Here is a 27,760-nt window from a genome sequence, read left to right as displayed (position 1 = left end):
GTCATTTTATTATTATGAGTATCACCTTGAAAAGGAGCCGCCCTGCTCAATCCCTTTTGATGGCAGAAATCCCAGGGCGTTCTCACTGTTCCACTGCCACATGCTACTGAAAAGATATTCAGGGAATTCAAGTTTTTCTTTTTAGACTTAAGATTGTTCTCATATCAAGGGCACCTTGACACCAAGGTCACTTTTATCTTGGATTGCTTTACATACATTGCTGGCCCGCGCCTCACGAGCAGACCATATGAACAGGACTAGACCATTGTTCTTCAGCCCTCCTGAAGGTTACCACAGCAGCAGCGACGTTATTTTCCACCCTGTCTGAAGGAACTGTCCAGAGCCCTTGAAGCGGCCTTTTAAGAGTGTGTAAAAGAAGTCGGCATGTTGACCTCATGTAGCCAGCTTTATATTCCAACCTTTAAAAAAAAAAACTTTTTTTAATACCTTTATTTAGCATTTTCTAAAAGACAAAATGCCATGCACTGAGTACAGTCAAGTATGGACACAAGTACGATCAGGTTATACTGACATATCTTCTCACTAGCATAGTTAAGGACGTGAAATATGATACACAATGTAATTAGTTCTTACATAGCCCATCTCAAGCATCCCGTTACTACTCGTATCCATCAACACACCAATGATAGTCCTCACGCCCTCATACCCATTCGTAGAATGAGATCCTAGCTCTACAAACCGTATAATATGTAAGTGCTGCCATTGGGGCATATGCTGAGCCATACTAGCCTACACCTCTCTGTACTATACCCTGTTCCTGTTGGGTGTTGCTGTGCAGCTAGGAGCCAATTCTTTATCGTAGGTGTACGCCTGCCGCCCCAGTGTATGGCGATTTCTCTTTTAGCCAATGATAAACAAATAGCAACAAATCTGTGGACTTCATGGGGAAACTGGACGACATAACCTAAAAGGGCAATCTCTGGTAGGGGTTCCATCGGCACCTTTATCATATTTCTTATTGTCTTGTATATACCTGTCCAAAAAGCATGTATACCTGTGCATGTCCAGGCAAGGTGCGCAAAGTCAGCATATGGGGAGTTGCATCTCTGACAACAGTGTGGCCTAGTGGGATCTATCCTATGTGTTCTAACTGGAGTGACATACATCCTGCGCAAACATTTAAAGTGGATCAATTTATGACGACTATTAAAGGAAACAGTTTTTGTCACTGCACAGCAGGCCACCCACTGTTCATCCGTTATTGGATTACCCAAGTCTGCCTCCCAGGTGCTGCGTATCTTGTCATCGTTTACTGGAATGATGTCAACGCACTCTCTGTAGAGCTGGGATATAAGATGAACCCCCTTGCTTCTGCCTATCACTATCGGGAGTGGGGCGAAAGATGCAGATTCCAGTGGAAAATCTGGGAGCCGCGCCCGGAACGCAGAGCGTAATCCCATTAGTACAAATCTATTCATGAATGTAATGTCGGGGAATAAAGTCTCGTCTTCTGGGTCAAAGATGTGACCCTCAGGATACAGATCACCCATTTTAGTGATGTTAAATTTAGTACAAGTCTTCTGCACCAGCTTTCTGCCAGTGATAGGTAACCATTTGGCGTTGGGGGGTGGAAGGGCAGAGGAGTATAGCGTCTGAGTGTTTGTAATGCATCCCAGTTTAACCTAAGCTCAGCCAGTAGTTGGTACTGATTGGATATCTTTGGGGATTCCCAGGGGCAGTACGGTTGCCAATGTGTCCGGAAGAACAAAATCTGATTCCGGACGCAGGAACAAAATTCTATCGTCTGGATGGTACCATGCTTGCGCAAAACTGCATTGTGCTGCCAAGTAATACAGTTGCAAATCAGGGACTCCATACCCTCCCCTATTGCAGGGAAGTGTCATGATCTGCCAGCGAACCCTGGCACTTCTGTTACCCCACCTCAGTTTAATTAAGTGAGAGTGAAGAGTAGTGAAAAACCTGTTTGTGAGTGGGATTGATATGTTCAGAAAGAGATATAAAAATGTCGGGAGCACATTCATTTTAATGAGGGCCACCCGCCCTGCCATGGAGAGTGGGAGCTTAAGCCATGTGTCTATTTGAGCCTCTAATTTGGAAATTGCCACCCCATAGTTACGACGAATAATCAGTTTCAAGATGGATATGTACACCCAGATATTTCTCTGAGTCTGAGCACCATTCCAAAGGGAACTCTAGGTCCCACTTGACTGTGCTAACCGTGAGGGGAAAAATCACAGATTTGTGCCAATTTATTCCCAGTCCGGAAAAAGTACCATAACGGAGTATTTCCCGGATAAGGGGGTCCAAATTTACCAGAGGGTCACGGACATGTAATATTGTGTCATCCGCATATAACGGAACTAGTAGCCGATCAGTGGTGAATTGTAAACCTCTGTGTAGGTGCTTCTCCTAAAAACGTCTGATCAAGGGGTCCATTGCCAATATAAATAGCAAAGGCGATAGCGGGCAGCCCTGCCTCGTGCCAAGCGTTAGGGCGAAAGGTGCCGACAGGGTGCCATTTAGCCGAAGCCTAGCAGTGGGTTGACTGTATAACAGGGAAGCAGTGGTGATAAACCCATTTGGCATTCCCATTAGCTGCATTATGGACAAAAAAAGGGCCATTCAAGGGAGTCAAAAGCTTTTTGCGTGTCTAGGAGGATCACCGCGGCGGGGGTGTCTGGGTTGTTTATTCTATGCTGAGTGTTAAATTATGTACGGAGGTTGAGGGCTGTGGAGCGATGAGGAACAAAGCCAGATTGAGCGGGGGAAATTATAGACTTCATTAGTAGGGAGAGACGACATGCAAGAGCCTTGGCAAGGATCTTGTAGTCTAGGTTTAGGAGCGATGGGGGGTCGATACGAGCCACACAATAGAGGATCCTTGCCGGGCTTGGGGAGCAGTATTATAACAGCTTCACGGAGAGTGGGTGGTAGTACCTGTCTCTCAAGTGCTTCGGCATATACCTCCAACAAGAGGGGGATCAGTAGATCTTTATATGCCTTATAGAATTCGCTTATGAAACCGTCGAGGCCAGGGGCAGTGGAGGAGTTTAGGGGAGAAATGGCCTTATCAATGGTGTCTTCCGATAAGGGTTCCACCAGGAAATCTTGCATGAATCTCTCAAGATATACCAATGCGATCTCCAACGGATAAGTCTCCTGGTCTGCTCGGTACTGCTCCAGTCTAGTGGTGTGCAATGTTTTAAAATGAGAAAGGAATTCCCTCTGAATATCCAGCAGGTCAGTATGCCTTTGTGTAAGGGGGTCTTATCGTCTGAGCTAATACTCGCCCCGGGCGGTCACCCTCCCCGTAAACCTTGGCGTTATGGTATTTCCCCATAAAAAGGATTTCCCTCTCGGCAGTGTCTCTGTATTCCAAGAGCCAAGCTGCCCGCTGTTTGTCAAGTTCCGGCTCTGACGCCAGTGGCTGCCCAGCATCTAGGGAACCAAGCTCTTTTTCCAAGCGGGCAAGAGCACTGCGCATGTCCCGCAGCACTCCGGCGCTCTTGGAAATGCATACGCCTCTCATGTCAGCTTTAAAGCCCTCCCACAACATTGCCTCGGAATCAACTGACCCAGTGTTTATGTTAAAGTAGTCCTCAATCGCCTCTCGGAGTTCCTGCCTGTACACCTCATCCTCCAACGCCCGATTGGGGAAATGCCACTGTCTCTCGAAACCTTCAGGGCGGGGGCCCCTCAATGACATTAGAATGGGGGAGTGATCAGAATAAGTCCTGGGGAGCGTCTGGAGTCCATGAAACCAACTGGAAATCTCAGGGGTCATCAGCCAATAGTCGATCCTTGTCCATGTGTTATGGGGGCTAGCATAATGTGTATAGGTGGTGTGACCTGGATCACGTGTACGACCCAAGTCCAGCAGGTAGAACTGTTCGCACAGGGATTCTAAGGCCTTATGTGCTCTGGGTTTGGGGTCCAGGGCAGTCGAGGTGCTGTCTATAGTTCGATTAAGGGCAATGTTAAAATCGCCCCTATCAACAGGAGCATGATCAGTTTATAGAGCAATGTGTAATAAAAATCAGGGGAGTCTACATTGGGACCATAGACACATATCAACGCTACCCTGTGACTCATTAGTGTACCCACAACAATCACAAACCTGCCCTCGTCATCACTTGTTACAGAATGGCAATTCAAAGGGATACGCTTGTGTATAAGTATGGCCGTGCCCCTGGCATAATTACTATAATTCACAAAATATCTATGCAGTCCCCAATTTGTGGCAAAACAGGCCAGTTCGCTGGCAGGAAGATGAGTCTCCTGTAAGAAGGCTATGTCGACCCCTTGCCTGAGCTAATAGTGGACTACCTGTCTTGTTTTCGGAGTATTGTTCAAGCCCAGGACATTCCATGTAGCAAAGGTCACGGTTGAGGGGCCAGAGTTGTAACCTAACTGTGCCATGACGGTGTCGTAGGATGGAGCATAGTGAATAACAAAAGTGTGTACTTGCAAGGTGCGCCTATGTACAGATCTGCAATTGTCTCAGTGCAAAGCAACAAGAACCAATTCCTTCCCGCCACCCCCCACCCAGCCTTCCCGCCCATCCGGAGAAGCAATACCAACTTTATCAAAACAATACATGGTACCAATAGTACCCGCAGCATAGTGAAAAGGAAACGATTCGGGTACATTTTGTTTTCACCAACTATTACAAGGTGAACACCAAAGGAGGGGGAGGGAGGGAGCGATCACGCTCCTACGGCCTAGTGACATACATAGCATACTGTATACAATGAACCAAATCCCAATAGAAACGATGAGTTATCGAATGCGCAGTCTATATTCGCAAAAGGAAGAGCCAGTCTGTCAGCCAGGACCAGAACCAGAGAACAGTTCTATTCTTGCATCCGAACGACTGTGCGGGGGGGGAAGCTTATCCTTCTCCATAGATTGTTTGTTGTTGAGTTTATAAGTATGGCAAAACTCCTGCACCTCCGTAGGGTTCTCAAAGACACGGGCCCGTCCGTTGATCTCCACCCGCAACCTAGCTGGGTATAGCATACTGTACTTCAGTCCAAGGTTTCTGAGTGTAGCTCTGACTCCCAGATATTTTCTCCTGGCATCCTTGACCATAACGGTGAAGTCAGGGTATAGAGACACTTTGGAGCCCTGCCATATAGTTTCGCCGCACTCACGAGCCAGTCGCAGCGCTGTATCCCGGTCTCTGAAGTTCATTACTCGAGCGATGATGGGTCTAGGTGGGCATCCCGGGTTGGGTCTGGGGCCAAGTGATCTATGGGCACATTCTACCACAAATCCCGGAGGGAAGGAGTCGCTTCCAAACATGTCAATCAGTATCGTCTCCACCATGGTGTCCATGCGTCCAGCAGCTGTAGATTCAGGAACGCTCAAAATGCGGATGTTATTACGGTGACTAAGCGCTTCCAAATCTTCATTCTTTATTGCGACATCCTTGAGGATACGCTCCATGCGATCAAGCCTTTTTAGAGATTGCGACATCCCATCCTCCAGGTTTGATTCCACTACGTCAAGGTGCCTGTCATGCACCTGGATCTTTGAACCAAGTTCTGGCATGTATTTGTCTAATGTGTCGAAGCGCACATCTAGCGCTTTGAATCCCGCCCTCATTTCCTGTAGTAGTGGGCCCAACTGAGTGGCGGTGTCCTCCGGGATGGAGGATGATTGCCCACCTTCCGCCATGTCGCTGGGGAGGTCACTTGTGGTCTCGGTAACTTTTTCTAAATGGAGTAGGCGCTGCCTGGGGTCTTTGCGGCCCAGGCCGCAGCAGCGCAGGATAACAAGCCGAGGATCTGTGGATTAAGGCCTCTGGTTGCGACACTGCAGGGGCGCAATGAACAGGACGCTTGTGAACCGGGTAACTGCCGGGTGGACTAGCCCAGTACCGCATAGATGTCCGTCCGGAGTGTAGGTCAGGGCGATATCTAGTGGACGGCACAGGGAAAAGTAGAATCGGCAGTCAACCTAGTTATGGCCACAGCAGGAGAAACTGCGCAGGGGCGGACCAGAGCTACCTCAGGGTGTCTGTGTCATGGGCAGGACTCGCTGATTCGCTTGTAGTTGTGTTGTGCCTTGCAAACGGCAGTTGTGTGGGGTCCCTCTTGATCTCTTCTAGGCAGGGGGGTCCGCGGAGATGGTTTTCAGGCCGGGGGGAGAGGGGGGCGGGCGGTACGGGCCAGGCCGGCCCCAGGCACCGGCACACAGTGATGAGTGTGTCCCAAAGAGCGCTGGCCAGGATGGGGAAACGGAGGCCGTGGTCGAGGCCCACACTGGGGTGTGCGCGCAGGCCCTGTCCCTGCACACACCGGCTCGCGCTTCTGTGGGGTCACACAACGCTTACCCCGCGGGAGGCCAAATGGACCACCCGCCGGAGGGGCACTCACTAGGCTGGTGCGCTGCTGTCTCACAGCGGCCCGGAGCGTGACCCGCAACTCACCGCACCGCCTCCGTCTGGATTCAGTGCTGCTCGATTACTCCGCCTCGGCTCCTGTTTCCCGATGTCTCGACCTCGCTGCCATTTTGTGCTCTGCTTCGGTTGTCCGTAACGCCGATTCCGCCCGCTCCACTGTTCACAGGCGCATCAGACGGCTGTCACTGATGCCGGGATGTCTCTGCCTCATGTCCCAGGTCGCTGCATGGTTTTTGGCCGCCTTGGAATCAGGGAAAGGGCCGCGATGTCACGGCGGCCGCGAGAGAGTCGGAGCCATGCGACCATCTTGGTCCACGGCTTAGCCACGCCTTTATATTCCAACCTTTTCCAATTTTTGTCAGCAAAAGATTTTAAGCAGTGTGTTGAGGGACCATCATTTAAGCTGCCTACATGTCTCACGTGTCTATAGCACTTATTTAAAGGGGACATCTGGTGAGTGATGTCACAGTAGATCTCAAAGCCCAAGCTGCCTTCAACAAACAAGCATTTGCAATGCAATCGGTCTCGTCTTTGGGACCTTATATGTTTTTAGTTCTGCAGCACATTAGCCTGGGTGCTGAAACATCTACTCTTCTTTAACATGGAGGGATATATTGCCTTTCAACAGGAAATGGTATAGTCCAAAGCTCTGTTTTTATTATGAAATCAGGGCCTTTGGTGGTCATATCACTGAAAATACAAGATTTGAAAAAAATATTATTGTCTACGGGTGCTCATGGAAGACAATTTCTATGGACTGGCATCTAGAGAATGCTAAAGTGATTCTGGTATTTTACTGACCTCAGCTGGTCATTTTCTATCAAGAAAGTTAATTTGAGGCAGTTGCCAGAAAAATGTTAAAAAGAAAGTCCCTAAGCAGAAAGCAATTCTGGTATTTTACTGACCTCTGCTGGTCGTTTTCTATTAAGGCAGTTAAATAGAGGCAGTTGAAGAAAAAAAAAACCCTACGCGGAAGCAGACAGATCCATGGGCTGATCTCCAGAGCCTACAAAGTACATACACATAAAAGAGAACAAAACACAAAGAGGGTTGAGGCAATGATCCCGCACCTGTCACTTAAAGTGGCTCAGCAGTATGGTGATGGGGCTAGAAAACCAGGAAGTGCACTCCTCTCCACTTCCTATTGGGGTAATCTCCCAAAAATAATTACAGAAAGCAATGGAATCAGCACACATCAATTATAAATCTTATTTAAAGTTCATAGAACATGAATTGTCCACGATGATTTGAAGAAAATGCAAGGTCCAGATTTTTCTTAAAATCTCAAGAAGTTTTCTTTATTGATAGATATATGCAGTTGTTAAAATCCAATATTCAAAAATTCATTTAGCCAACGCTTTTCGTCTTAGGAGAGACTTCTTATGGGTCAGATTTGTATAAACGTTATATTTTCGTATTCCCATAATAAAGAAAATTTCTAAGACACTTGGCACTATATTGTGTCTTAGAAATTTTCTTTATTATGGTGAATACGAAAATATAACTTTTATACAAATCTGACCCATAAGAAGTCTCTCCTGAGACGAAAAGCGTTGGCTAAATGAATTTTTAAATATTGGATTTCAACAACTGCATATATTTATCAATAAAGAAAACTTCTTGAGATTATAAGAAAAATCTAGACCTTGCATTTTCTTCAAATCATCGTGGACACTTCATGTTCTATGAACTTTAAATAAGATTTATAATTGATGTGTGCTGATTCCATTTCTCTTTGTACATACACATTTAAGTATATACTAAAATATATACAAGAGGTCTTGAATGCCCGACCTAAACAAGCATTTGCAATGCATAAGGTCTCGCATTAGGAAAGTTTGAGCTATTGGTATTTTAAATGACACATTTTTTATATATGTGTTGGTTTTGAAAATAGCAAAAATAATAGCTTTGTCATTTACAATGCCAATAGTTATAACTTGTGACACCTATAGCATTTGTAATGCAATATGTGTTGTATTCATGTGACTTAGATGTATTGATATTACAAATAACAATGGCTTTGAATTTTTTTAATAATTAATATTTAAATAAAAGTTATTGTAATTTATAATGGCAATAGCTTAAACTTTTGTAAATAACTTTTGTGAAGAATATGTTCAGTGTATTTTATTGTGACGAAAATCCAAGAACAGAAGTGAAATACTAACCTCTTTTTGTGACATTTGTAATAAAGCTTGAAACATTGAGAGATCATATTTGACCCAGTTGTTGGTAAATGGTTGCACAGATTGATGCTGTGGTGGGGCTGAGAGATGTTGTGGTGGCGACTAGTGATGCTGTGGCATTCAATGATCCTGTGGTAGCGCATAGTGATGTTGTTGTGTCCCTTAGTGATGCTGTGGTGATGCGATAGATAGAGTGAGTGGGATAGATAGATAGAGTGAGGGCGATAGATAGATAGAGGGAGGGCGATAGATAGAGGGCGATAGAGAGATTGAGTGAGCGAGATAGATAGATAGATAGATAGATAGATAGGAGTGAGGGCGATAGATAGCTAGACAGATAGATAGAGTGCTGGCGATAGATAGAGTGAGGGCGATAGATAGATAGCGTGAGGGCGATAAATAGATAGATAGAGTGAGGGCGATAGATAGATAGAGGGAGGGCGATAGATAGAGGGCGATAGAGAGATTGAGTGAGCGAGATAGATAGATAGATAGATAGATAGGAGTGAGGGCGATAGATAGCTAGACAGATAGATAGAGTGCTGGCGATAGATAGAGTGAGGGCGATAGATAGATAGCGTGAGGGCGATGAATAGATAGATAGATAGAGTGAGGGCGATAGATAGATTGATAGATAGAGTGAGGGCGATTAGATAGAGTGAGGGCGATTAGATAGAGTGAGGGCGATTAGATAGAGTGAGGGCGATTAGATAGATAGAGTGAGGGCGATTAGATAGATAGAGTGAGGGCGATTAGATAGATAGAGTGAGGGCGATAGATAGATAGAGTGAGGGCGATAGAGTGAGGGCGATAGAGTGAGGGCGATAGATAGAGTGAGGGCGATAGATAGAGTGAGGGCGATAGATAGAGTGAGGGCGATAGATAGAGTGAGGGCGATAGATAGAGTGAGGGCGATAGATAGAGTGAGGGCGATAGATAGAGTGAGGGCGATAGATAGAGTGAGGGCGATAGATAGAGTGAGGGCGATAGATAGAGTGAGGGCGATAGATAGAGTGAGGGCGATAGATAGAGTGAGGGCGATAGATAGAGTGAGGGCGATAGATAGAGTGAGGGCGATAGATAGAGTGAGGGCGATAGATAGAGTGAGGGCGATAGATAGAGTGAGGGCGATAGATAGAGTGAGGGCGATAGATAGAGTGAGGGCGATAGATAGAGTGAGGGCGATAAGATAGAGTGAGGGCGATAAGATAGAGTGAGGGCGATAAGATAGAGTGAGGGCGATAAGATAGAGTGAGGGCGATAAGATAGAGTGAGGGCGATAAGATAGAGTGAGGGCGATAAGATAGAGTGAGGGCGATAGAGTGAGGGCGATAGAGTGAGGGCGATAGAGTGAGGGCGATAAGATAGAGTGAAGGCGATAGATAGACAGATAGAGTGAGGGCGATTAGATAGACTGAGGCCGATAGATAGAGTGAGGGCGATAGATAGACAGAGTGAGGGCGATAGATCGATAGACAGATAGAGTGAGGGCGATAGATCGATAGACAGATAGAGTGAGGGCGATAGATCGATAGACAGATAGAGTGAGGGCGATAGATAGATAGATAGTTGTGTGTGTGGTTGTGTGTGGTTGTGTGTGGTTGTGGTTGTGTGTGTGGTTGTGGTTGTGTGTGTGGTTGTGGTTGTGTGTGTGGTTGTGGTTATGTGTGCGTGGTTGTGTGTGTGTGGTTGTGTGTGTTATGCTTTGTTTTTCTATGTTTTGTTATGTTATGTTTAGTTGTGTTTGGTATGCTATATTTTGCTAGGCTATATGTTTTGTTTTGTTATGCTATGCTATGTTTTGTTATGTTATGCTATGTTTTGTTATGCTATGTTTTGTTTTGCTATTCTATGCTTTGTTTTGTTATGCTATGTTTTTTTGCTATCCTATGCTTTGTTTTGTTATGCTATGCAATGCTTTGTTGTGTTTGTTATGCTATGCTTTGTTATGCTATGCTATGTTGTGTTGTGTTTTGCTATGCTATGCTTTGTTTTGCTATGCTATGTTTTGTTATGCTATGTTTTGTTATGCTATGTTTTGTTATGCTATGTTTTGTTATGCTATGTTTTGTTATGCTATGCTATGTTTTGTTATGCTATGCTTTGTTATGCTTTGTTATGCTATGCTATGTTTTGCTATGCTTTGTTTTGCTATGCTATGTTTTGTTGTGTTTGATATGCTATGTTTTGCTATGCTATTATATGTTTTGCTATGCCATGTTTTGTTATGCCATGTTTTGTTATGCCATGTTTTGTTATGCCATGTTTTGTTATGCCATGTTTTGTTTTGCTATCCTATGCTTTGTTTTGTTATGCTATGCTCTGTTTAGTTTTGCTATCCTATGCTATGTTGTGTTTTGTTATGCTGTGTTTTGTTATGCTATCCTATGCTATGTTGTGTTTTGTCATGCTGTGTTTTGTTATGCTATGCTATTTTTTGTTATGCTATGTTTTGTTGTGCTTTATTACGCTATGCTTGGTTACGCTGTGCTTGGTTACGCTGTGCTTGGTTACGCTGTGCTTGGTTACGCTGTGCTTGGTTACGCTGTGCTTGGTTACGCTGTGCTTGGTTACGCTGTGCTTGGTTACGCTGTGCTTGGTTACGCTGTGCTTGGTTACGCTGTGCTTGGTTACGCTGTGCTTGGTTACGCTGTGCTTGGTTACGCTGTGCTTGGTTACGCTGTGCTTGGTTGCGCTGTGCTTGGTTGCGCTGTGCTTGGTTGCGCTGTGCTTGGTTGCGCTGTGCTTGGTTGCGCTGTGCTTGGTTGCGCTGTGCTTGGTTGCGCTGTGCTTGGTTGCGCTGTGCTTGGTTGCGCTGTGCTTGGTTGCGCTGTGCTTGGTTGCGCTGTGCTTGGTTGCGCTGTGCTTGGTTGCGCTGTGCTTGGTTGCGCTGTGCTTGGTTGCGCTGTGCTTGGTTGCGCTGTGCTTGGTTGCGCTGTGCTTGGTTGCGCTGTGCTTGGTTGCGCTGTGCTTGGTTGCGCTGTGCTTGGTTGCGCTGTGCTTGGTTGCGCTGTGCTTGGTTGCGCTGTGCTTGGTTGCGCTGTGCTTGGTTGCGCTGTGCTTGGTTGCGCTGTGCTTGGTTGCGCTGTGCTTGGTTGCGCTGTGCTTGGTTGCGCTGTGCTTGGTTGCGCTGTGCTTGGTTGCGCTGTGCTTGGTTGCGCTGTGCTTGGTTGCGCTGTGCTTGGTTGCGCTGTGCTTGGTTGCGCTGTGCTTGGTTGCGCTGTGCTTGGTTGCGCTGTGCTTGGTTGCGCTGTGCTTGGTTGCGCTGTGCTTGGTTGCGCTGTGCTTGGTTGCGCTGTGCTTGGTTGCGCTGTGCTTGGTTGCGCTGTGCTTGGTTGCGCTGTGCTTGGTTGCGCTGTGCTTGGTTGCGCTGTGCTTGGTTGCGCTGTGCTTGGTTGCGCTGTGCTTGGTTGCGCTGTGCTTGGTTGCGCTGTGCTTGGTTGCGCTGTGCTTGGTTGCGCTGTGCTTGGTTGCGCTGTGCTTGGTTGCGCTGTGCTTGGTTGCGCTGTGCTTGGTTGCGCTGTGCTTGGTTGCGCTGTGCTTGGTTGCGCTGTGCTTGGTTGCGCTGTGCTTGGTTGCGCTGTGCTTGGTTGCGCTGTGCTTGGTTGCGCTGTGCTTGGTTGCGCTGTGCTTGGTTGCGCTGTGCTTGGTTGCGCTGTGCTTGGTTGCGCTGTGCTTGGTTGCGCTGTGCTTGGTTGCGCTGTGCTTGGTTGCGCTGTGCTTGGTTGCGCTGTGCTTGGTTGCGCTGTGCTTGGTTGCGCTGTGCTTGGTTGCGCTGTGCTTGGTTGCGCTGTGCTTGGTTGCGCTGTGCTTGGTTGCGCTGTGCTTGGTTGCGCTGTGCTTGGTTGCGCTGTGCTTGGTTGCGCTGTGCTTGGTTGCGCTGTGCTTGGTTGCGCTGTGCTTGGTTGCGCTGTGCTGTGTTGCGCTGTGCTGTGTTGCGCTGTGCTGTGTTGCGCTGTGCTGTGTTGTGCTGTGCTGTGTTGTGCTGTGCTGTGTTGTGCTGTGCTGTGCTGTGCTGTGCTGTGCTGTGCTGTGTTTTGCTGTGCTGTGCTGTGTTTTGCTGTGCTGTGCTGTGTTGTGCTGTGCTGTGTTGTGCTGTGCTGTGCTGTGCTGTGCTTTGCTGTGTTTTGCTGTGCTGTGTTTTGCTGTGCTGTGCTGTGTTTTGCTGTGCTGTGCTGTGTTTTGCTGTGCTTTGCTGTGCTGTGTTTTGCTGTGCTTTGCTGTGCTGTGTTTTGCTGTGCTTTGCTGTGCTGTGTTTTGCTGTGCTGTGCTGTGCTTTGCTGTGCTGTGCTGTGCTTTGCTGTGTTTTGCTGTGCTTTGCTGTGCTGTGTTTTGCTGTGCTGTGTTTTGCTGTGCTGTGTTTTGCTGTGCTGTGTTTTGCTGTGCTGTGTTGTGCTGTGTTTTGCTGTGCTGTGTTTTGCTGTGCTGTGCTGTGTTTTGCTGTGCTGTGTTTTGCTGTGCTGTGCTGTGTTTTGCTGTGCTGTGCTTTGCTGTGCTGTGTTTGCTGTGCTGTGCTGTGCTGTGTTTTGCTGTGCTGTGTTTTGCTGTGCTGTGTTTTGCTGTGCTGTGTTTTGCTCTGCTGTGTTTTGCTGTGCTGTGTTTTGCTGTGCTGTGCTGTGTTTTGCTGTGCTGTGCTGTGTTTTGCTGTGCTGTGTTTTGCTGTGCTGTGTTTTGCTGTGCTGTGTTTTGCTGTGCTGTGCTGTGTTTTGCTGTGCTGTGCTTTGCTGTGCTGTGTTTTGCTGTGCTGTGTTTTGCTGAGCTGTGTTTTGCTGTGCTGTGTTTTGCTGTGCTGTGTTTTGCTGTGCTGTCCTTTGCTGTGCTTTGCCGTGCTGTGTTTTGCTGTGCTGTGCTGTGTTTTGCTGTGCTGTGTTTTGCTGTGCTGTGCTTTGCTGTGCTGTGCTGTGCTGTGTTTTGCTGTGCTGTGCTGTGTTGTGCTGTGCTGTGTTTTGCTGTGCTGTGCTGTGTTTTGCTATGCTGTGCTGTGTTTTGCTGTGCTGTGCTTTGCTATGCTGTGTTTTGCTGTGTTTTGCTATGTTGTGCTGTGCTGTGCTGTGCTGTGTTTTGCTGTGCTGTGTTGTGTTGTGCTGTGTTGTGTTGTGCTGTGCTGTGTTGTGTTGTGCTGTGTTTTGCTGTGTTTTGCTGTGCTGTGCTTTGCTGTGCTGTGCTGTGTTTTGCTATGCTGTGCTGTCCTGTGCTGTGTTTTGCTGTGCTGTGTTTTGCTGTGCTGTGTTGTGCTGTGTTGTGTTTTGCTGTGCTGTGCTGTGTTTTGCTGTGCTGTGTTTTGCTGTGTTTTGCTGTGCTGTGCTTTGCTGTGCTTTGCTGTGCTTTGCTGTGTTTTGCTGTGTTTTGCTGTGCTGTGCTGTCCTGTGCTTTGCTGTGCTGTGTTGTGTTGTGTTTTGCTGTGCTGTTGTGTTGTGCTGTGCTGTGTTTTGCTGTGCTGTGCTTTGCTGTGTTGTGTTTTGCTGTGCTGTGTTGTGTTTTGCTGTGCTGTGTTGTGTTTTGCTGTGCTGTGTTGTGTTTTGCTTTGCTGTGCTGTGTTTTGCTGTGCTGTGTTGTGTTTTGCTGTGCTGTGCTGTGTTGTGTTGTGTTGTGTTTTGCTGTGCTGTGTTGTGTTGTGTTTTGCTGTGCTGTGCTGTGTTTTGCTGTGCTGTGCTGTGCTGTGTTTTGCTGTGCTGTGCTGTGTTTTGCTGTGCTGTGCTGTGCTGTGCTGTGCTGTGCTGTGCTGTGTTGTGCTGTGTTGTGTTTTGCTGTGCTGTGTTGTGTTTTGCTGTGCTGTGTTTTGCTGTGCTGTGCTTTGCTGTGCTGTGTTGTGTTTTGCTGTGCTGTGTTGTGTTTTGCTGTGCTGTGTTGTGTTTTGCGGTGCTGGTAAGGGTATGTGAGGGTGTGTGTGAGGGGGTGTGAAGGTGAGGGTGTGAGGGTGAGGAGGTGTGTGAGGGTGAGGAGGTGTGTGAGAGGTGAGGGGGTGAGGGCGTGAGGGTGAGTGTCTCCAATGAATGTCACTGCTTCGCCTTCTTTGAAAATGTTCAGTGCTGCAAATAGAGCATGCCGCCCTAATTATCACAGCATGAGGCCCCAAAGTGATCATTATCACAGCATGCAGAGAGCCGCCCCACGCTGCTGGAGCACTCAACTGCACATTAATTATAGTTGAGTGCTCCAGCAGCCTGGGGCGCCTGTTGACATGCTGTGATAAGTGGGTCTCATGCTGTGATAATTGTTGCGGTGCCTGAGGAAGTGGAGACTCCTGCTGGGATAATTGTTTTTGTGGCGCCTCAGGAAGTAGAGTTTCATGCTGGGATAATTGGTCTGGCGGGCTTGCAGCGCCTGACATCCAACAAACGTGCACAAGCTGCTCAACCTTGAAGCGCGTTCACAGACCTGGGTCGGCTCGTACCCAGGTCTGTATCGGGCTCGTTCACAGCTGTTACTCCCTTGACAGGGAGGAAGGTGACTATAGTCTCGCTGGCGGGAGCGCTTCGCGCTCCAACGCCAGCTCGACCTAAAAAGGGAACATTCTGGAGTGACTAGTGTTGTTGACTGTTAGCACTGTAGGACTGGGGAAAGAGATGTTTGTTTCTCCGCACTGGATTGCCCATTTCATTTCACATGCCCGGGGGCTGTGAGTGCTCCAGCATGTCCTGGGGGCTCATGGTGGTTCTAGTGACCCACCTGGGTTGCTTTTCTTGCCTCTGTTGTTTAATTTGTTATCAAGGCTAATATGATGCTATGTGGATTCTGAATGAAAAGTGCCAAGACACCAGTATGTGGATCACACAGTGCTAAATGTCTCTCTCTCTTTCAAAAACCTTCAATTAAACATTCCATGAGCAAGGCTGGACTGGCCATAGCGGGCATACGTTGTTTCCTCGTGAGGCTGAAAGTGTGGGCGCCGGTTTTGAAGTGGTGGGGACGGGTTTTGTTACTGGGGGCCAGTTTTGTAGCTGTGCTACAATATCGGCCCCCAGTAACTAAAGCAGCAGTGCTGGGGGAAGGTATAGTCAAGGAGCAGTGTTTCACACTTGCACCCTCGCCCGCCTCCCCCTGGGGGCTGCTCGGATAAAATTGCCAGGTCTGGTTTGTGTTCTCAGTCCGGTCGTGCTGTAAAGTATAGCCTTGAGTACCCAAACAAGACAGGGCCCACTAATCTCGGAGTCAGGTGTGTGACGTGTATACAATTACATCTTTGACGCTAATGCCTCTCATAATTAAATAGAAAAAAACAATTTTTACTCTCAAAGGGCCCACCTGCACAGGCCGGGCCATTTAACGGGAACAACCCTGCTTGTGCACTATTGGCTTAGGCAACAGGAGTAAAATACTGTTTCAGATTTAATTTCTTACAAAATTCAATACATGAACAATGCAAAATTGAAAACATGCATCATCTGCACTGGCAATATATGCTCATTTTTTTATGGCTGCTGGTTTTACAGCACATTTGCATTTATCTATATTTATTGTTGCTCATCTTATGGTTACTTATCTATATTTATTTTGTGTTATGTGAAAAAAATAATTTCAACTAGTATATTTCAAAATGTTTATACGTGTTACATTTGCCCTCACATTTGTAGGTCTGGTTTTAGCACATTATTGAGGTATTTAGCATACAACAATACACACATCAGAAAACATAAATATGACACTGCAAATATATGTATATATATACATTTATTTAAGGAATCTACATTTTAAGTTTCCACGCGGTCATTACCCAGACATATTGGGCTAAAAATCCCATCAGTTTACTCAAGAACACACACTCTGTATTTTTCACTTTTTGAAAATGAATAAAGAGAGACACGTTAATTCTAGCTGTAGTTATGTCTAAAAATCAAAAACAAATTGAACAAAATATGTAACAGCAGATACTCAGCTGTAATAAAAACACATGGTTAATTAAACACGTGTAATGCTATACAGATGGAATCATACCTAACATTGTCAGAAACAGAGGAAGAGCAAGAATTGGCAAAGCCAGTAGGTCTGTTTAATGTGCTAACATATGCAGCACTAACACATTAAGAATTATACCCGCAGGATGCGGTTTGCAAGACCACATAGAGAGGGCTATAGTTATACAGTAATCCCTCAGTGCAATCACTCAAGTGGATGTGGAAGAATACAGTCAAACAGCCAATAGTGTTAGGTGAGAGATCAAAACTTCACTGGGCTGAGCCAAGACGTGATTTACAAACTCTCAAGCCAATGGCTAAAAGTGAGTGGTCAAAGAAAGCCAATGGTTGAATTAGTCGGATCCAAAGCCCATTCTATGGCTCTGATTCAGAGTTTGTCAGAGTAGCAGGTGCTATTGCTGTTTATCGCACCTGGTAAATAATGATATCTTGGGTTATATTTATCGGGTGAGGTAACTAGAGCCTATTTACATGCTGTTTTTGTGCTCAACTCACCAAAATCCACATTGTATGGTAAATATTGTACACTTTTCCCCTGATAAATTCCGGCAGGTTTGACCTGCCAAAATTTAATGAGGGGCGAGGTATTTAACACACACAGTAATTAGCAGTTCCGTTAAATACCATCCAACTCAGAATTCTAACCCACTCTTAATCGGGCTATATGTATTTGATTATCAATAGGCTTGTTTGACATCTGCATTGTCAGAAATCGAGACCTAAAAGACTTATTGTGTTAGTGTGGTAATCAACTAAACTGGTCATTGTTAACTGACATCAGCGGGGTATCTTTATTTAGTATGATCAACATGTCTGCAGCTTAACATCAAATTGATTTACACGAAGACTCAAGAAACCTTACATCCTTTGTAACACCGTTGGAAGCTTTTTAATATTTAAAGGCACCTTTTGAGTTGGCATCAGGCGGCCGGTCCTAGGCATGGGCGGTATGGGCAGCTGCCCAGGACCTCGCGCTCCTGGGGGCCCCGCCGCCGGCCCCGCAGTAGATTGCAGAACAGGGGGCCCACCGCCGGCGGCCCGTCATGAAATTAGGTAAAAAAGCGCTGCGCGCACTTGCGCAGCTGAGGGCCTGAGGCAATAAGTTACAGTAAGGCAGTCCGTCGTCAGTCACTGTGCATGCCACCACCTAGCTTAGTGACCACCTATCTTAGTGGTGGTGCTACCTTAGTGGTGGTGCGCGGGCACCAGGCCAGGCCGTAAATGATGTGGGTCCCAGGGCCGTCTATCTGGTAGCGCGCGAAAGCCTTGACATCATTTTTTGGCCAGCCCCGCTCTGCAGTTAACAGCAGCACTGTGACGCAGCATGCACCCCGTACGCGCGCTCCCTGGCCAGGAGGAGGGTGGAGTCGGGAGTCAGTTCGGGACGGGCCCCGTTCGTTGTAGTTGGTTAACGTCTTAAGGTAAGAAGTGAAACCTCCTGCTAATATATTATATATACATGATGATGATTGCATACTATAGAGAGACTCCTGTCCGACTTCTCATCCACCATCGCTCATTATACTCTGATTTTATTAACTTTATTGAAACACCGCACATTACAGCCCATGGAGCACGAAAATTATGCATATACAGAAGCATACACTACAAGAGTATATACCAGTAAAAGTAAACACAGTAGATGACATCAGTTTGTGATGATAGCTCGATACATCTTTATCAAGACTATGTCTCCAAACCATGTACATTCCCGAACCCATTCAGTGTATTATATCAATATCAATATCTGGTAATTCTGATAGCTCGTTGTATTCAGAATATATCCATCGGCAAGGAGCAAACAGATGCGATTATTTGTGTTTGTTCCTAATAGCATCGGGTAGCAGATTGGAAAATGTCCCCACATTTAGATCACTCTGTAGATCCATTGTTTACAGTTCATATAGGGCCTTCGTCCTGTGTGTAGCTGCCTCTCTTCTAGCGAACACCAGCAAGCCTGCTGCTAGTCATCTAATCGGTTTAGGTACACCAGTGGCACACCCCAGTAATGCTGTACCTGGGGAGACTGCAACAGTCCACTCCACTATCTTGGAGATCTCACCTGTCATCACCAGCCAAAATGTATGGATGAATTTGCAATGCCAAGCTAGGTGGAGGAAGTCACCCTGAGGGCTGTGGCAACAGCTGGATTTATGCGCCCTGGAGTTGTCTATCTTGTGTAATTTAGCGGGGTGACAGGTAGTCTATGAAGGAATTTGAATTGAAACTTCTTAGGTCTGTAGTTCACAGAAAGAGTGGTTGTGTGGGCCCAGTATTATGACCATATATCTAGTGACCATAGATAAACTAAATCTGTTTCCCAATTTTGCATGGGAAATGACATTACTTCAAGCTTGGATTCGTTGGCATTTTGCATAGTTTGGAGATATACCTTTTCTCTGTTTTGTTTTTAGTATTTTGGATAGAATTCAGAAGGTTCCTTTTGGTATTCTTTATTCGCTTGTCATTCATAAGGGCGGGACCAGTGTTACATACATGCTGAGGGTAAGGTACAGGCGCTGCAGCTTGCAGTGAATACTGTGCAGGGCAGATCCTGTTTTGGGTTGGTGGTGCAAACAGTAAATACAGTATACCAGCCAGTGGTGCATGCACTCATAGTGTTAATCAGTGGTGCATGCAGGGAGGTCACACATTAGGGGGCAGTGGTGCATACGGTGAACATATAGCATAGGAGGCAGCGATACATACATTCTAGAGAAATTATAGAAGGCCATGGTGCATACAGTGAAGGCAATATAGGAGGCAGTGCTGCATACGGTAAACAGGAGGCAGTACTGCATACATTGTGAAGACAGTAAAGGAGGCAGTGGTGCATACAGTGCAGATAATATGGCAGGCAGTGGTGCATACAGGGAGCACAGTAAAGGAGGCGCTACAGTGCATTCGGTGAAGATAACTAAGATCAAAAGTCCTGCGAAGTCACTTTCTGTGATGTCATTTCTTGCGACACAATATGCAATTAGAGGGGCCTCACATCTGCCCTTTCGCCTGGGGCCTCATAAGGCCTAGGACCGGCACTCTGGCTCAGCGGTGCTTCAGGGGACGATGAAGCTAATTTCTGAGGGGCTTGGGAGTATCTTATGCTTTCAAGATGACGTTCTCATTGTGGGGAAGAATGAAACTGAACATGATGAATTGAATGAGGAGGTAAGGGACTGATTAAAGAAATATGGTTTAACGATAAAAATGCAAAACTGTCAATTAAGAAAAGAACAAGCTCGATATTTTGGGACACAAAATGTCAAATAATGGCATCAGACCCAGAACAATAGCATTATGGCAACAAAAGGTATTCCTAGACCAGAGAACAAGGATCAGCTAAAATAATTTTGGCAGCAAGCGGAGTATTCTTCACAATTTGTAGTTCTTTCACTGACCTTGTGGAGCCTCACAGGGCACTGATGAAAAAGAATGCTGTCTTTGAATGGTATAGTGCGTGTGAGGAAGTTTTTGTAGGAGTAAAGAAAGGCATATCACAGGCTTCAACTTTAGGACACTTGGCTAGAACAGCTAGAACATATATAACTATAGATGTGATCAATATGGCATTGGAGCAGTGCTGAAACAAGTGAAAGATGGGCAGGAATGTGTAGTTGGGGTTGCATCAAGATGCCTACAAAAAGCAGAGACCTTGTATTAGGAAGGGAGGCTCGTGTCTGTGCTGTTGGGTCATCAGACATTTCAAGTACTTGGTGTGGTGGCTGCCCATCAGAACTGACCACAAACCGTTGATACACTTGTTCAAAGGTGATAAGGGTTTGGAAGGAAATATAATGCCTAGAATATCAAGATGAATGTTATCTGTGATGAAATACAATTTTGAGATGGAGTATATGAGAGAATTGAAGAATATTGTGGCTGATTTCTTGTTACGATTGTCTGTAGATGTAGTAGAGCAAACTTTGGAAGTGAGTGTGGAAGGGGTGTTAAATAATTAAAAGACTGTGTAGGACATGATTGGAACAATGTAAATAATTGAAAGACTGTGTAGGACATGATTGGAACAATGAAATCAGTCTAAGTGAAGACCTGAGTGCATTTTATAATGTGAAGGATGAGTTGAGCTTATGTGAAGGAAAGCTGAGGTCAGATAATTCTGCCAGTGAATCTTCAATGCGCATTGTCCCGATAGCACATGGAGGACATCTAGTTCGCACCAGGACTAAAAGAAGAGTAATTTTGGTGGCACAAGATGGATGAGGCAGTTAAAGATGTTGTAAGAGACTAATATGCTTGTGCCAATAGCGACAAGACTAACGTAGTGAGACATCCGCCATTAGCGTGTATGGATTTACCTGACAAACCATGGGAAAGAGTAGCTACATATTTTCTGGGTCCAATACCCCGGTCAGGGTCTTGAGACAAATACATGATCATTTTAGTAATAAACTCTGGATCGGATTGTTACTGTGAATCTGATTAGATTTTTAGACAAACTCTTTAAGGATGATGGCATCCCTAAAACCTTGGCCTCAGACAGTAAGTTTCGAGAAGTATGACAGCATTTCTTTCTAAGATAAGAATTGTACATGAGTGTGGCATTATTCAGCCCTCAGGCCAATGGTTTAGTGGAAAGGAGTATTCCCCTGGTCATGGAGAACATTCAATTGCCTCTGCCGTTATCCATGGTTAAATAATAAATTTGGTAAAAGGGATGCCAGCATGTTTTGCCCTATAAATACACATGTGCTGCTCTCCACTGGATGATTATTTAAGTAGTACTAAATGTAGTGGTATGTCAGACGTTCTGCTGCATGAAGAACAATGTACCTCTATATGAAGGCAGAAACGGGACACCTTATCTCGTAAGTAGCTTCAGTTGTTTCGGGTGCAGAATTATTTATTTTTAGAGTTTTCGATTGAGACTTACATTTATGTAGAACAGAACCAGACTTGATAAATCCTGACATAACCTATGCTTGTATGATCAGAAGGCTCCTTGAGGTTGGATCATGGTGTTCAAGAACATGCAAATTAGTGGCTTCATTAAGTCTCTGCATTGCCAGATTTTCAGAGATCCCAGCTGTGATCAAGTCTGGTTATCATCTTATCCTTGCATTGCCCTCATATCTGTGGGCTCCCGAACTAGATTTATTGGGCCGTGTCTTTACTATGTGCTGCTAAGTTATGGAAATGCCCTGCATACAGATCTGCAATTGTTCTAGATTGAACATGTCAGTGTGTGCTTTTCTCAGATGGTGGAAGAGGTCTGTGGGATCTAAGCCTCTAATACCTTCAAACCCAGATTAATATCGAAGACCAATATCCATTATCATCTTTGATCTCTAGGACAATGATTGCTTTACCCACTTACTTATTACACATGGCACAAGAGCCTGGTCTTTGCTTAAAGAGTGCCTTGTCTGTTCAACTCCTTCACGTCACTTCAGGGAAACTTCCAAGACTTTTAATTCTTGTGGCTTTCCCTTTATTGTTAAAGGTGTAAATATAAGTGTATACTTAAAAAATGGCTCCGTTAATACATTTGCACTATACTGTTAATCAACTAAATTTCCTTGCATTTCGTAGAAGTGACCAAAATTTCCCGAGTACCTTCTTGTCCTCTGCAGCCTGCTTCTAGTGTCTTGTATCTGTAAAGTTGATGATTATACTTAGGAGCCCAGTGGCCACTCATCGTGTCTAGCGTTTTTAGCCTTGCTACAGATGTACTGGTTTGTACCATAGGTCAACGTGAAGCATAACTGGTCATCATTCAGATAAAGTTCTAGCTACTTGCATTCTGCTGTAAATGGGTTAGCCTTCTGCAGTGTGCACTCCTAATGTAATGCTCATTGGTATATTTCCAGTGAGAGGCATTAGCATATTGACATATTGATGAGTAGATTTAGTACTTGATAAAAAATGTTAAATGTGATCTAAATGGTTTTGGGAAGCATGGACCATTGATAACTTACTGGCAATCTTAGTGTGTAAAATGAAACTCCATTTTAAAATGAGGTCCTTTTTTTCAATGGTGTGATGTTCGGCTTCCAGTCATGCAACCTGTTAGAACCATGCCTGTTTGAAATTAGGCCTACTGCCTTTATAAGATCTACACATTGGACATGGAAATCTAAAGACACTGTCTTTCTTTTCCAGGGTTGCATTGTCATCCGCTACACTGCGCCATGGAAGATGATCTTTTTCTCTGAATCCTTCGGCCTTGACAGTCTGCGTGAACAGGCCAAGAAGCTGCTGGAACTTCTCTTCGACTATGAAATTGAAAGGAGCCCCATTCTCTTCCACGTCTTTAGCAATGGTGGGGTCATGCTTTATCGCTATGTGGTGGAGCTGGTCCACAGCCACCGGCAAATCAGCACCCTCTGGGTTGTGGGCACTATTATTGATAGCGGGCCCGGGAACCGCAATGTGAGAGGCTCTATCCGTGCTCTAAATGCTGTTTTGATGGGCTCAACCAATATTATCCTCCGGTATCTCATTTTGGCTGCTTTCCTAATCATGGTAATTCTGTTGCGCATCATACTGTACCCCCTGACGAAATTCTTTCATGAGAACCACTATGATGCGATGAAGAAAGACCCATCCCGGTGGCCACAGCTGTATCTGTACTCCAAGGCAGACCTCATTGTGGCAGCCAGTGATGTGGAGACCATGATGCAGAGGCGCCAAGAGCAAGGCATACTGGTAGATTCTGTGGACTTTGAAGAGTCGGCTCACGTTAGCCATTTCCGAGATTATCCTGTGAGGTATACTGAAGTCTGCTCCTCCTTCTTGAAGGACTGTGTCATGAGATCACCAGGACCTTCCAGAAAGAAGCAGCAAATGATTTTCTAATCCATCAGCCCTACTATTGTTTTAAAGAAAGACCTTATGAAAGGAGAGTGTGGGTCTGCAAAGTGTGTGTGGTTCAATACTGAACAACCTAATTTTTTCCCCAGCTTGTTCACCACTCAGAATAAAATCCTGACTCCTCGAAAAATCTGAATGTATTGTAGATATTTTTTGACCCATCTTGATCATACTGTTATGTCCACTCCCTTTTTACGATCTCAAACTAAGGTAAAGTTCAGGTTTTATTCTATTGTATTGGAACCGAAATCCTGGGCTCGCTCCAAGGAGCAGCACGGCCCTAACTCATCAGTGATGGTTCTCTGTGGTTCATTACAGTGGTTCCCCCAGTGCACCATGCAGTTGGTTGAGGCCTACCTTGTCACATCATGATCTCTAATGGGACTCATAATGTACCTGAGAGTGGGGCATAAAGCACTTGTTGGGTTATAAAGAAGTATAGACTTAGTATTTAAGGGGGCTGTAACTGAGCAAGTGTAACCTTTGTGAATAGTTGTTGCTGTGGCTGTTTATGTCCTTGATATTCTCTGCTCTCTGTGTCGGCTTGGGCAGCCAGGTGCTAATGCAGACCATATAGCTGTGTTTACCAGCCATTCCTATGGGTCTCAGAATCTTATTACCTGCTGGTACGTGTGCGTTGCCTGCTGTTTAGGGGTATGGGAGAAAACATGTGGCATGTATCTCGGTGGGCTTGTTTGTGAACATTTGCAGTTTCTGCTGCCTGGTGCTTAAGGGTGTGTTACTTTACTTGCGACTTTCCCTCCTTCTTGAGAGAACAAGTGCTGTGATAATTGATGTACCGGGTGAGGAAATCTCAGTCTGGCCCAGGCCTGCCACAGACTCTTCCTGGTCACTCCACGTCCCCGCGTAGTCTGCCAGCTCCTTCTCGTACTTCTGGTTCCCTGTAGCTCCATTCACGTCTTCTCATAGTTCTCCTAAATCTCTCCATTTTGTGTTCCCCCTGCAACTGTCCCTCTTGCCCTACTTGTGATCCCACTACATCTTAAGTCCACTCCTTATGACACTTCTCTGCCCCTCCTGCATTCTACCCTGTCCTCGTTGTGGCCTCTCTGAGGCTGCTTTTATACTCCCACTATCTCATTGCATGTGTTCATTCCCCCAACCCACTGTGCCTCATATACTATCCATGTCTCTCCCTCCCTGCTTCAAGCTGTGCTTCCCACACCGCTTTGCCTTTGTCCCCTTATGGCACTGTTGCATTCCCCTGATGATCCCTTGCTGTGCCTTCTGCCCCATCCCCTTAAGTAAAACTAAAGTATGGTTATCCACTCTGTCAATTCTTGCACAGTTCACCATGCCTCATATCCTCCTCTGCTCCACAGCCTCCCCTCCACCCCCCTTGTACTGCCTGCATTATAATCCTTCTCTTCTTGTCATACCACTACCCGTTCCCTTTGCTCCTCTCGTGGCCTTCCCCTGATTTTCCATCCCATTCATGATCCTTTTTTTAAGTGGTTATTGATCTTGTTGTATATTCCCCATGGATCTTTACCACCTTTGCTGCCCTTAGGGTCCTTCTGTAGGAGAGAGTAGTGGTTGTTCTGAAACCTGGAGCACGAAAAAGATAGAACGGCGATTGTAGGTCTATGAGAGAGGTGCAGGAGGGTGGAAAGAGTTCATAGCTTTGAATAATTGTGGTGTGCTGTGCCATCTTCAGACCAATCAATCCTATATATGACATCACCTCTAATGATTTAATCTCCAATCTCAAAACGGTTGTCTTTTCTCGCTTTGATTTCTCACCTCCACCATTCACTCCTCGGTACTTTGTTCTTTTATGTCAAACATTTAATCCCACAAAAATTAAATTATTAATGAGTCCTCCCCCACCTTTAGTGATCTTCCTGTGTGCACTGAGTGACTGTGAGTGGATGGTGCACCTTTCTCTTTTAAGTGAATTCCCTGTGTGCAGCTGTGATTGCCCCCTTAGAGTGACCTCCCATAGTGCTCAGAGTGACAGCGAGAAGCTTGGTCTGCTTTATACAATTAATTCCCCAGTTCACTCTGCAGCCACGAAGCAGCTTCATCGGCCTTCTTTGAGGAAACTCCTCTGTCATGGGAGCTATACAGAGACTTTCTGCGGCTTCCACTTAGGCTCCGCCATGTGACTGGGAGAGGATCTTTTCTGCCCTTAGAGTAAATCCCATTTCTTCCAGGAGCTGTGACTGGGACATTACCATCCCGGTTAGAGCAAACTATATGACCAGATTGGTTCTGAGGGAGATAGTTCCATTCTCCTTACAGCAGAATTGCTAGTGTGTCACGCCTGGCTGAGAGGCAAATTCATTGGTGCCCTTCTCTCTACCAATTCCTTTCTGATAGGACATTGCCTCGCTTTCTTCCCTCTTATCCATCCCTGCCCAACATTCCATGGATGCTGCCTGAGGCTTGATGGGCTATTTGGATCATGTGTTCCAGATGCCAGCTCTCACTAGCGAGTTGTCAAGGAAGTGGTGGTGACTCCCTTTCAGGACTTCTGCCTGACCATGCCAGGACCTGGGATGACACTGGATCTAAGATCCCCCACTCTGTATGTGCAACGTTTAAACCCGACCCTTCAACTGCCAACCTTTGTGGAAACTCCCTGTTATCACTCCGGAGTTTGAGATCTACAAATCTGCTGCTTTTCTTTTTTTTACTGCCAAAAAAAGAAACTAGTCAAAGGAAAGATCTCAGAGGATAAGGTTGAATCAAGACTCGTCAAAAAGGCCAAATCCCATGTCATCGTCCGACTCTTCAGATTCCTCTTTCTTCTCCTCCTTAGGAGCTGCTGCAGCAGCAGCTACTGCGGGAGCTGCAGCAACAGGAGCAGCAACCACAAAGGCAGAGGGGTCAGCCAGGAAAGCCTTGACCTTATCTGCCAGAGGGAAGCTGTAGTCCGTCTCTACTGCCACAGCTAGGACTCGCTTGTACCTGTTAATGATGGTATGAGGCACAGAGGCAATTGTGGGGTACCCAATCTGCAGACAGACGGTGGCAACATTGCGGACACCCTCCAAAAAGCGGACATGCAGGGCCTCTTCTGTGATATCAAGAACCTCTGGGTTGTTGATGCTGCCATTGTCGTACACCTGCTGGATAATCAACCCGAAGGAGAACGGGGAAATGTTCAACATGTTGAGGAGTGTGGCTTCACTGGCACCCACTTTGTTTCCAGTCTTGATAAGCTGTACATCACTCAAGATTTCAATGGTTTGTCTGGAGAACTTAGTGGTGATGCCCAAAGCCTGGAAGAACGAAGTCTTCTCAGGACCTAGCCCTGTGTTCTGAGCAGGTACAGTAACATCACATGGGGCCGTGGCACCTGCACGAGCCGAAGCTGGCACCTTATTGGCCAGAAGCATGTCCCGGATCTCCGTCAGATCTTCCTTGGTGCACACAGTGCCTACATTACCTCGAATGTGATTGAGCAGCTTTTCCAGGGCAGGGTTGTTCTCCAAGTGCCCACGGATGGCTTTCCTCCTCATGGTGTTCTTCCCCATGATACCACAGCCTTTCCTCGCAGGGACATGCGGATCTGCTGCATTTGCTTCGACCCAACATTGTCTGCTCTCACAATGAAGCACTTTGGGTAATCATCCAATAGTTGGATGATTTTGGTGAAGTAGTTGGCCTTCCACGTAGCCCTGTCTTCCCTGGGCATCTCGAAGGTGCGTCAAAGGATTGCCACACAAAGAGTTTAAAGACGAGGTGTAACCTCCGACTAGGACTGTGTGAAAGAAAGAGCAAATCTGCTGCTTTTCTGGAGGGAGGAGACTTGGGAACTCTGGACCAGCTCCTTATCCCGCATATTGGTTTCCTTTCTCTGAATTGCTGCTGTTCAAGAGCGTGCAACCAATGCCAGACACAATACTCATCCATTATTTATTATGCACTGAATTGAACAAAATTGCTCATTTGGGATCTATGCGTCTGTGACTGCAGATATGGTACTTCCTCCCTTAATGCTTTTCATCCACAAGACAACACTGCAGTCAGCTAGCTCTGACTACATGCACCCCAAAACCCTCAACTGTCCACACATCTTCGCAGTCAGTGCTTCATAGCTTCCCCCAAACCACAGACCTCGGGAAGCCCATATCATGTCTAAGGGTGGGCGAAGTATGCAGTATCTCTGTCTTTACATGCTAAAATGCATATATTCATTTCTAAAAAGTGAAAGTGATAATTTAGCAAGCAGTGAGAGATGTGATGATTCTGGGATCCTCCCTAACCTAGGGAGAGAACCAAGCAGATACCTTGAAAACAAAGAGCTCATCTTTCTGAACGATTCAGTGATGGTCCCATCCTCTTAGGACCACTACAAGCACAGCTGTGGGCAAAAATACAATCCCAACTAAATGCCCTGCCAAACCCTGAGCTGAGAGCTAATACTATAAATTTTACAAACAGCTGAACTGGAGCTTCATGAAAGG

The 27,760-nt window shown here is 46.0% G+C and overlaps 1 protein-coding gene and 1 pseudogene across 2 annotated transcripts in view; one reads left to right on the top strand and one right to left on the bottom strand.

The window, feature by feature from the left end:
- The window catches only part of TMEM53 (transmembrane protein 53), a 140,303-nt gene extending 116,843 nt beyond the window's left edge, over window positions 1-23,460 (top strand). For both annotated transcript variants that reach the window (XM_078671738.1, XM_078671737.1), the window contains one exon: window positions 22,614-23,460. In XM_078671738.1, the coding sequence (XP_078527864.1) occupies window positions 22,614-23,309 (696 nt within the window). In that variant the 3' untranslated portion in view covers window positions 23,310-23,460. The remainder of the gene's footprint in view (window positions 1-22,613) is intronic.
- Window positions 23,461-26,024: 2,564 nt separating this feature from the next.
- On the bottom strand, window positions 26,025-27,063 carry LOC144801133 (large ribosomal subunit protein uL10 pseudogene; annotated as a pseudogene).
- Window positions 27,064-27,760: the final 697 nt, after the last annotated feature.

Source organism: Lissotriton helveticus, chromosome 1_2 (genome assembly GCF_964261635.1).
Source record: "Lissotriton helveticus chromosome 1_2, aLisHel1.1, whole genome shotgun sequence".
Classification (NCBI taxonomy): Eukaryota; Metazoa; Chordata; class Amphibia; order Caudata; family Salamandridae; genus Lissotriton; species Lissotriton helveticus.
Note: the sequence above shows the minus strand (reverse complement) of the source record. Positions and strands in the feature narration are given on the sequence as shown.